Source organism: Eretmochelys imbricata, chromosome 10, assembly GCF_965152235.1.
Source record: "Eretmochelys imbricata isolate rEreImb1 chromosome 10, rEreImb1.hap1, whole genome shotgun sequence".
Lineage (NCBI taxonomy): Eukaryota > Metazoa > Chordata > Testudines > Cheloniidae > Eretmochelys > Eretmochelys imbricata.
Window position 1 is genome coordinate 52,856,264 of NC_135581.1, and position 11,628 is coordinate 52,867,891.

The following is an 11,628-nucleotide window of genomic DNA, read 5'->3' on the forward strand; positions in this document are numbered from 1 at the left end:
CTCAGTATTATCATTGGCTCTGTGTATGTAAATGCGTGGAGGGGACTGCTTGGTTTTTTGGTGTTTATGAAATGTCAGTACCTGGCATTTTTCTGTGATGTATCACAAAGATAAAGGTTCAATATTAGTGACTGAATCTCTCAAATGCTACATATTTGAACTGTACCTTAGTATAAACGAGTCTACAGACAGCCCCCAGACAGTATTTACATTGTTGAATTGTCATGTTTCAGTTAAACAGCAGATAAAAACGTTGCTAACTCTAAGAACTTGGTTTAACAGAATAAAGTCCATAAAAACTCACTGGAAATGAAAACAATTTTTTAACTTTACTGTTACTTGAAGACTCCGCTCCCTACTACTTATGTATCAGAAACATACCTGAGATGTTGGATTTACTATGCATTTTCCTTAAGCTTCTTTTTCAACCTATATGTTCCATAAATACTTGTATCTAACATTTCACTTGCTAACATTTTATAATAAAAGGCGTGATCCTGAGAGGTGCTGAGTAGATGCAACCTGATAGTTTCTTGTATGGGACACCTCTCCCTCCCTCTCTCTCTCTCTCTCTGGATCATGGTCTGAGTTGTGTGTTTAAAACTAGGCATATTCTTTAAACAACATATCACAGGATTCTCACTCTTGTGTTAAAGGATCCAGTGTGAGGCTTGGCAGAAGGAGAGACCTCCGAGACTGCCAGTGGCAGAAAAAGAATGACAGTGGAAAAAATTAATAGGAATCTTCTACCTGTTTGAGTGGCTGAGGACTTGAACAGATCTCCAAAATGACTTAACTTGGGTTTGAGACTCCCATGAGATTACTCATTATAGTTCTGTGACGTTAATAAATTTTTGAGCTGGAAATAATAAATCCAATATAAATTGAGAGCTCATTTAAAATATGTTCTAGAATCATAAAAATGTAGGCCTGTAAGGGGCCTCAAGAAGTCAAGTCCAGCCCTCTCTGCTGAAGCAGGACCAAGTAAACGTAAACCATCCCTACAGGTGTTTGTCCAACCTGTTCTTAATAAACTGCAAGGATGTTGATTCTACAACCTACCCTGGAAGCCTATTCTAGTGCTTAACTCCCTTTATAGTGGGATTTTCCTAATATCTAACCTAAATCTCCCTTGCTGTAGACTAAGCTCATTATGTCTCATCCTATCTTAAGTGCACATGGAGAACAATTGATCAAGTGCTCTTTATAACACTTATTTGAAGACTGTTAACAGGTCCCACCTCAATCTTCTTTTCTTAAGACTAAACATGACCAGTTTAAATCTTTGTTTTCCTTTTTCAGAACTCTCATATCAGAAAGCTGGAAGGAGAAAGTTATCGATACCACTGTGTGCTTCCAGGAGGCAAGAAGACAAACCTTGTTGTTACCAATAGGTATTACTATCAGCATAGCCTAATGTCTATTCAAAAGCTGCTTTTTAGAAGAGTTCCATATTTTCAGGGCTTTGTCTCTCTCTTAGTGTGATAAATGAAAATCAATTATTCTTTGCCCTATAGAAGTTATATTAAACTTCTGTGAACTTTCCTGTTTTCTATTTCCCAATATTTTAAACTTCCTTAATTTTGTTCCTATAAAAATTTTAAAAGGAACCAAATCTCTATTGATATTAATATACCTGCTTGGGAATACATCTTAATCAATGTCATTGTGGTTTGTGGCATTTTTCATGCAACTGTACTTGACTAGGAAGCATACAATGCATGCAAATGAACATCCACAAAGATAATCTCTTTCATGTATTAGATGAATGGACTCCAGCACTGTGGGTTTGGTTTCCCAAATGATTGTTTTGCCCCTTTTACTCAAATAGGTAGACTAGGTTATACTGAAACTAAAATTCCTAAATTGTTGTAACAATCAAACTCTAATTGTTTGAGAAATGGATTTCAACCTTGTTTCTTACATTACATTACTCACATCTGTATACATCTACTTTATCGCACTTGCTCCAACAACTGTGCCAACATTAATGTGCTGGTTGAGGCACCTGTGCCTCTTTTGTACAAACATGGGAAGAAATATAACAATCGCTACTTAGGAACAATGAGAACGTCACTTATTAGGTCACTGCCTAATGGTCTTGGACCCAAACAGCTGAGCGATTTGATGGTTTTTTAGAAGTGCTTAAACAGAAGCCAAGAGCACATGAGAAACAGAATGAGTGGCTGGTTTCTGATCTTACTGATCACATGGGGTAAGTTTGCCAAATACAAGACCCACATGAAAATCCCTCTTAGTTAATTTTGACAACCTATCCACCTTGAAATTCACAATGCAGTAGAAAAAGCCTGTTGAAATTACTATTGAAGTCCTGATAGTGGTAACAAGTTAATGCTTGTCTTCAGTGCAGCGTGAGCTTGAGATATAACTGGAATGTAAGTCCTAAGCAGACTCCTGTCCCCACACACAAATTTTGTAGCTAGAGTTAAATGTTTAAACTCAATTTAACTTAACTTAGAGTTAAGTTTAAACTCAAGCTAGCTGGCCTGTTGGGGACATGGGTTGACGTTTGAGTGCTGCTGATGCTCCAGCTAATAATGCAGCAGGAATGCAGCTACAGTTTGAGTTAGCACAACTCATCAAATAGCTCTGTGTAGCTCAAGTGTGTTTTTTGCTGTGTGCTGGCTCTTGAGTGGAGCAACTTGAGCTAGCTGTGGCAATGAAGATAAACCCTGAATTTTCAACCAACCAATTGCTGTTGGGTTTTTTTTTTGTTTATGCAGATTTGGTCTAAAACATAAGCTATTTTTGAGTACTCCTGATACTCAAGTTATCAAGGTAGTCCCAACACCACACCCACAGCCCTCAGGTAACACAGCTCCAGAGCCAAGGGGTCATTATCACTGGTCTGTTATAAATATAAGGACAAGGCGGGAGGGATAGCTCAGTGGTTTGAGCATTGGCCTACTAAACCCAGGGCTGTGAGTTCAATCCTTGAGGGGGCCCTTTAGGGAAGAGGCAAATGTTGGGGATTGGTCCTGCTTTGTGCGGGGGGTTGGACTAGATGACATCGTGAGGTCCCTTCCAACCCTGATATTCTATGATTCTAAGTCAAAATTAACCTTGTTTTCTTCTGATAAAGTCGTGGTCCTAGGAGAAGGTTAAATATTTCACATTGCTTTTGTCTTTTGGATAGGAGGCTGATGTGTGTAAAAGACGTGGATATCCTAGGCCATGTAACAGACTGGGATTATTTATTTGAAGATTTTACACATCCTCCTTCTGTTGAAACAAATATACTAAAAATCACTGTGAAGGTAAAAGAAATGTTTATGCCTTTGAAATGCAGATCTACTCTGAAAAATTATTTAGATTTAAAAAGTATCGAAATGGCATTGTGGAGTTCTGTGTGTCAGTGATTACAGTGAGAGTGGTGTTTTCCTGCCACCCTGAAAGTCAAATTGAGTTCCTCCCCCTTGCCCCCACCCCGGCCTTACATCTTCCATTAATAAAGGTTTTGCAGGCAAAATTATGCCCTTGGCTACCATTTGCAACCCCATGATGTATACGTAGGCTCTCTGTGAAACCTCTCCATCTTTACTGCCTTTAACAGACATGCACAGTTTTAACTGACTGAAACTTTTTAATAAAGTTATAATGTCAAGTACAGAAAAAGTATATTTTAATAAGGCTCAAACCTGTATTTTTATAACAAGTCCAAAAGCTTAACTTTTTTCTGCAATGGTATACTGAAAATTTTTATTTAAATTTTTTTTACGCGTAGCACAGCCTCTGCTGCTTTCAGCATTTGGTCTTAAGACCTATATTGATATATCAATTTTCAATGAAGAATATGCATCCAGTTCCTTGGAAAATTCAAGAACTTAATGGAAAGTTAGGAATCCTAGATTTGAAGAAGCAATCTTATCAGGCTGTTTATATTACCAGGTGTTCTTATATTGTTACTGTATGTCAGCCAATTTCAAAATCTTTGCATTTCCAGGATGCTAGCTAAATCAAAAACTACTATAATTCAGCCAGTGCATGCTGCATGTGTAATGTTGATGACATTTTTTGTGCCTTGTTATACTCTTTAAAATGCCCTAATTACATAAAAAGCGTGATTTTCAGGAACTTAGATTGTAACATAATTCTACTTGAATTGTATCCTTGCATCACTTAGCACTTTGTTGTCATTTCTGAGAGGAGCTAATTTTACTGTCCTCCTATATCTAAAGATTTTGCCTGAAATTTAGGGAAATAGACTAGTATTTTTAATTTTTCACTGGTTATGAGTTCGCTAGTAGTCTTGTTGCATGGTACTTATCCATAGAAATTCACTAATTTAAAATTAATTTTTAGATATGTAAACATCTGTCTCTAAACATAACTACTTTGATAATAAATTAGGATGATTGTGGGGTAAAATCATTTATTTATAATATGGCCTGGATCTGTACAGAAAGAAAAGCAGATATAACTAAAAGATGGCATTTAAGCACCCAGTATTGGGTTGTGAATTTTTTCCCCCAAGGCTTTTAAATATATTTTTATTCCTCTTTGTAACAGGATCAGGGGCTATTAATGTTCCAAAAAAAGGACCATGCAGCTCATGAATGTCTGAAGAAAATTCAACTGAAGGATGAAACTACTGCAAGGGTAACCTTTTTTTTTTTTTTTTAAACATCTCATGCCATTCTAGCTAAATCAAAAACTACTGTAATTCAGCCAAAGGGGAGGGCCTGCTTGAAAGGATTAAAGCAGGCTTGCCCTGACTACTAGTTATTTGGTACAGAGGTCATTTAACACCGCACTGGACCCAGATACATGTACCTTTTAAAGACGTACACCTTTGTGTACATTATCAATCCTAACAAAGACAGATAGTCTTTGTAAATTTCCCCTAAGGTAATATGTTTCTGAACACTGGGAATCTTGTGAAAGGCAAGATAGTGCCTGGGGAGGCCTCAAAAGTGCGTTCTGTAAGTGCTGAAAGGCAGCAGGTATGATTCAGAGAAGACTGTAGCCCCAACTATGTCAGTTCCCTCCTTTCTCAAAGCAAGTGTGCATGTAACGACCCTCTCTCTGTGCCCAGAGCTGCTTCTCAGATTTTTGAGCAAAAATTCACGTAATTTCTTATGTTTTGTTGTATTATCACAGCTAGGTAGAAGTGTTAGGTGACTTATCTTTATTTTTTGTTTTGGAAACTTCAGGAACTCAGATAACAATGGCAGATTTAAGCACTTGCTCATTCTCCATATTGCAAGAGGTCAATGCATGTCCCTGTTGACTCTTCTATTAATTGGCTATATTGATTATTTGAAAATCTCCAATTAATAAACAAAACTTCTGGAGTTTGATAGGTTCTAGTCCCAGAATCAGGTATAGTAGTATTAGAATTACTGTTCGGTTGGGAACCCTGCCATGCACAGCTGCAACACTTGCACTTAGGAAAAGCTTTTGTAATTTTATTAACACTAGTAAAAACACAAATGTCCCTATGCAAATGAGAAAGTAACAGTAGTGCAATATTTATTTGACTTCCAGCATCATATCATATATCAAATATTCACATACATACATACATACATACATACATACATACATACATACATACATACATACATACATACATACATATATATATATATATATATATATATATATCCCCAGCTTCATATATATAATATGCATACTCGCACAGTTCTGGAAGTGGGCAGACAGGTGATGGTCCACGAGCCAACCTGTCTCTAGCATGCCAAGCAAGTCCAATGGTTGAGATTTCTGGCTTAGATGTTGGTTGGGCCTATTATAAGGTGTGATGACTGCCCTGAACATTCATAAGAGATCTCTGCCTCCTTTGCTAACTAACTTCTTCACCTTAATAATGTTGTGGGTATCCTTATCCTATAGCTTAGTAATTAATGATGTCAAACTTATCAACATATACATCAATTGGTTACTATGGCAATCTTGTGGTTATACATCTGCTGGTATTCCTATCCTAAAATACCCCAAAGTGGTATGAACAGATTTGTTGTGGTTACATGTCAGCATTTTATAAGATCTCAGCAGAACTATATACTGCAAAACAAGCAAAATAATATATCTTATGACTAAGTGTAACTGCTGGTCAACTTAATTACGCTAAGGGTTATAGGCCTGAATTCCTTATGCTAACTCTGTAAGCTAATACCTTACAGGCTTGGGCCTTGCAGGTTCCTTGCATTACTGCTGGATACTATACCTTATTTCTGTATTCAAGCTGACTTAAAATCTATAGTGTATTTACCTAGACTAGTTCATAGGGCCTTCACCTCAATCCCACACTGATAAACAATGAGGGCTTTTTGCTATCCTCTCCAACCCATTTTACAGGGTGGAAAAAAATCTCTTGCCTAATTACAAGTTTTAGGTTGTCTTCAAATTTTGGGGAACCTAAATCTTTGCGGTTGGTTCACATTCAAAGTTTGCATTGAGATGTCGAGAGGTATAGAGAAGGAGATAACATACACACAAGCCAGTTTCACTCTATCATATTACATACACTAAATGAGTACACTGTTTCTAAAAAGAAAGGCATGCCAGTTTGAATCCAGGATAATGGAAATTAATGCATCCTCTTAGCTTAAAAGCTCCTTGTTGTATTTTTTTCATTAAATATGATACTCTCCTTTGGTATCCTTATTTTGTTACATTGTTTTGAGAAAATCATCTATTACTATTTTTGGGAATACCATATGATACTTAGAGCAGTCATTAAAATGTTAACCTTACTGAGTTGTTGGCTGTACATCCAATTTACAGGTAGCCAAAGCTTTCCAACTTGGGTGAATATGTTTAGTTAGACGTCTAAGTGGTCTGACTTTCAAAGCTACAGAGCACTGACTTAAATGGAAATTTTACATGCTCAGCACATGTGAAAATGAAGTTACTTAAGGAACCTTGTTGTATCAGTGCCCTAAGTGTGTGCCTAACTATTTAAGCATGTGAGGAGTCTTACTGAGGGCTCATGTATGTTTTAAGAATGTGAATATGCCCAGTGACCTCAGTTGGGACTATTCACTTGCTGAAGATTAGGCATATGCTTAAGTGTCTTGCTGAATAGGGCCTAGGTGCCCAATTTTAGGAGCACAAGTTGAAAGTTTTGGCCAGTGTTCACACCTTTACACTAGTGCTGATTGCTTTCAGACAGTGAGTGCCAGCATTTTAATCAGTCACCGTGTTTTGTTGTTTGCAGAACTAAAATACATTTTAGAAAATACACCTGTTTCAAAAATTGCCATAATTCAGTAAGTTGCAACTGTTTTTTGGTGGGGATAGCTAGATAAACATGGCCTTATTAATTTTACTATTGCTTTACAGAGAATTTGTCGTGCTGTTGACGAAGCCCAAGCAGCAAGACAGCAGCAAAAATTGGTGAAGAAAGCTTCACTGAAATTAATCAAACCACAACCACCACCCCAATGATAACAGGGCTTGCCTTTGGTTTAACCAGTGGTATGTGATCTTATTCCTGAAGATTTACCAGAAGCAATTTGTATACAATGTACAGAAAAAAATGAAATACACTGATGGTCTTCCTGCAGGGTGTAGCTCCTATGTTATCTAGACCACCTTTCATTTTTAAAAGTGAAATTTCTTGGCAATTGTTGTATAACGTCATCTGATGGACTCTAACGTTCCCCTTCAGCATATATATGTATTTTGACTATTTTGCAGGAAACAAATTCAATACGTTGAAAATTTCGTTTAAAAAAGAGACCTCTACTGATTTTCCTCTTGCCTTTTTTCCGATATTAAGAAAAATATCCAACAATTCTTTTTCACAGACTTGGATTGCTACTTGCATGAAATTATACCTAATTTGCACTATAACATAATGGTTTACAAATGAATTAGCAATAAATAATAATTCTAACTTTTGAAAACTAAAATCCATATATATCTAATTGAAGCTTATTCGCAATATGTCTTGTGTATTAGAAAACATTTCTAATGTTTAAAAATGTTCTTGTGGTGTTGGTCTTTCTATACTTGAAAGAAATACAGGGCTGTTTTTACTCTGTGATACAAGAAAATATTGCACTTTAGAATAATGTAAAAAAGAATGTGGGTATATATAAAACACATCGTTACTTCTCAGCAGAGATGTTCACTTTAGAAATAATAGCCAATTTGTGTATTATTAGAAATGAAATGGCTCTAACTCACTTTAAAAATTGACAGCTTAGGTTCTCCTAACATGAGAAGCCATTTAATATCTTAACGCTTAATAATAGAATGGATTTAGTAGTAGATTGTACATGAATACTGGCTGTAGTTGAAAACTTAAATAGTTAGCAGGAAGATTTCCCTGTGAAGAAAATGCAACTTTTTTTATACAACAAATTATATACAGTAGGTCAAAAACTTGAACGTTGATTTGTTGTCCATATTTCAGTATATAATTGAGATTTGCCTGAGATTTGCCATTTATTTAAATTGTATAATCAATAGCTGACAGTAGTATTCTTATTGAGTGTACTATTGCTTGTCTAGAATTCTACTTCTAGGCCCAAGTTCAACAAGATACATAAGCGCATAACTAATTTTTAAGTGTGTAAATGGCTTCATTGACTTCATTGAGACAACTCACTGCTTAAAGTTAGGAACATGCTTAAGTACCTTTCTGAATCAGGCCTATATGAGCAAACTGTTCAGTTGAGTCATCGGTTAGCTGAGACCTACCACTGTCAAATGTTTGGCTTTCAAATGAGAAAATATGTGCCCTAAAACACCACTTGTAAATTTTTGCATTTTTTACTTCATTCCTCAACTAGAGAAAAAAAACAGTTATTGACTTACCCTTATTTTTCTTTATATATGCAAGCTTAAAGACTGCCCGTATGAACTCAGTGTTGAATAGATTCTTCCTCTGTTAATATTTGAACTTTATTTCCAGTCAAGCAATCATCAAAGATAGAGGACCCAAATTTCAGATCTGTACCAGAATCTAAACTTTCCCAGATTTCAGGGGTATGGAATTCTAGTGTTCTGACCTGGGTTCATATCTAATTAAGTGGGATACTTTGCCTGTCTTACCAAAGGGGAGAAATTAAACATAATGAAAGTGTGCTGCCAAATATGAAGCATCTAGGGCAAACTTGCACCTGTGCTTCATTTACTGCTATTATGTACATTTGTAGTTTTGAACATCACATAGTACAGTAGGAAGAAAAACCCTTAATTCCTTAACTGTGAGGCCTTAGACACAGCTGTTGGCTAGAGAAGTCCTGAATGTGTAGTTTCATTCTAATGTTAAAACAGTATAGTGAATTGATAGAATGAGTTGTCTGGTATATTCTGTACATTTCAACTACTGTGTTTAAAATACGGACAAAATAAAATCTTTATATGCAGTTATTTATGGTTTGAGTCTCAAAAACCATGGTATGAATCTCAAATGATGAATGAGGTTTATTTTCCAAGTGAAATTTATAAACATTCTTAAAATACTTACGGTGGTGGCTACAGATGGAAAAAGAGTACTCACATACACTCAAATTGTAAACGTACATACTGCCCAAGAGTTCTCACTGTTTCATTGTTTTCTGCATTGCCTTTCCTGAGCTTGATTTTTGGCCTATGAGGAGCAAAGTGGCAAATCCTGATAGAAATCAGAAATTTCACTACTCTTTCCAAAATTGGTCTTGGATTTTTAGAGGCTGCCATGTTGATTGAGGGGAGTAATGGGGATTAAAACTGACCCCAAATTTCTGCTCACAGTTTCTGCTATCTTGACTCATGTGGCTCTCTTCACAGTTGCTATTATATCTGTAATAGTAGTTTAGTCTTGTCTGCAAATGTTGTAGATAATACTTAATCATTTAAATAAACATGAAGAAATAGTTTTATATTTGGATGGAAAAATGGGGGGAAAATGATTTTTTTTTTTTTTTAATACTAACATTTTTACAACTTTGGTCATTTAGTAAGGGGTTTGGACATTTTGATTCACATTGCAGATCTCCACTACTTGAGCCAACACAGTAACTGGTGGTACTGTCAGGCTGTTACTAACTATGTGGGCCAGCCACTAGAGGGGATCCTAAATGTACACTTTCCCAGTGGGTATCACAGCTGTTTGCTAACAGAAGAGGGACGTAAAGACTCCATGCTCTTGGTTCAATTCCAGATTATGTATGGGAATGTGGTCCACTAGTTAAATCCTGCCTGCTTTGCATCTATCTTCCCTACCCTAGCTCCTGCCTCTATTCTACACTCCTTTTATCTAATCCCTGCACCCTGGCTCCTGTCCCTCTCCTTCACCTGTATATGCCCCAACTTCCTCTGCTGCTGCCAACCCTCACTTTCTTCTACATCCTCCTCCCTCTGACTCCTGCAAACCCCATCTGCTTCCCTTCCTTTCTTATTCCTCTCCAAATACCATTCTATTTTGTCTTCCGCAGTACTTTTCAAACTGAAGCTATCATAGCAGGAATATGAATGTTGTTTTCAATGGATTCTTCAGCTAATGGCTTGTAGTATTCAAAAAAAATCTGAGAAAATATAATTATTGAATTAATAGAACATGATATATATCTTCAATTGGCTGCAAAGAACTTCTTCCCCAGGACATCTCAACTCATGAAAAAACATAAAATATGAAAAAGGTCAAAAAAGTTTAATTTAAAATGTGAAAAAATTAACTTGTAAACCTTTTGCTAATAGCTGGTGTAAATTTAATACAGTCTGAATCAGTTAGGTCAACATTTTACAAATATGTATTGTCATGTATCAAAGTGTGAATATGAACAATGGCTAGCTCTCAAAATGGATGCCAGTGGACTACCAACTTCAAGGGGAGTAACATTACGACTGTAAGAAGAAAGCACCTGATGCCATTTGGCTGATGTGCAAGTTATCTTAAACAGATTAGGGCTCTGTTTTTATTATACCTTCAACTGATGACAACCATATATCACCATATGAAGGACAAAATCAAAGTTAAAACATTTTTGTGATGCATCTAGATGAAATATATATATTCTTCGTCAAAGTGTAGGAATTGTGTTCAGTTATGAATGCTTATGTCCTTCCAGTTGTGCAGTTCCTTAAACTGTGGATATTTTATTTGCATAATCACTGTATTGTTATGTCTCAGTAACAATACTGTGAATATGCAAATCTCCCAACTCTGGCTACTATAATCTCTTTGCTCTGATTTGCTCCTATGGAGTTCTGTCAGCAACTAAGATGGTAGTTCCATCTATTCACTTGATCTAGCTGAAGCAGAAAAGCTGTGAAATGTATGTGAAAGGGGAAAAATATACTGAAAATAAATTGATCTGTCAAACGAACTTCTGCAGTTAAAACTTTGCATTCATTTCCTTCCATTCTCTCCTTTCATTCTTTCTACAGGTCAGCAGAGATTTATATTCCAGAAAAACTATTGTCTATTTGTGCTAAAATGACATATATCAGGGGAGTCCAACACCCCCTTCCAAAGCCTCCAAACAATAGATGGGTTTCAGTGGGTTGAGGAGGAAGAGGATATGAGGAAGGAGAAGATGGGATGATGGGCATAGAGGAGCAAAGGACATCTCAAAAAGGTCGAACTTTTTTAAATTTAAAAAGTTCATATAAGCAAAGGTGGTCTAAAGTTTTGCATACGTCAATTTCTGT

At 36.3% G+C, this 11,628-nt stretch overlaps 1 protein-coding gene across 1 annotated transcript in view; it reads left to right on the forward strand.

Annotated features, from left to right (window-relative positions):
• Window positions 1–11,303, forward strand: part of VPS13C (vacuolar protein sorting 13 homolog C) — a 195,735-nt gene extending 184,432 nt beyond the window's left edge. Inside the window, exons 80-83 of the mRNA XM_077828389.1 lie at window positions 1,303–1,394; window positions 3,158–3,278; window positions 4,531–4,620; window positions 7,327–11,303. Of these exons, the coding sequence (XP_077684515.1) occupies window positions 1,303–1,394; window positions 3,158–3,278; window positions 4,531–4,620; window positions 7,327–7,431 (408 nt within the window). The 3' untranslated portion in view covers window positions 7,432–11,303. The remainder of the gene's footprint in view (window positions 1–1,302; window positions 1,395–3,157; window positions 3,279–4,530; window positions 4,621–7,326) is intronic.
• The last annotated feature ends 325 nt before the right edge of the window (window positions 11,304–11,628 follow it).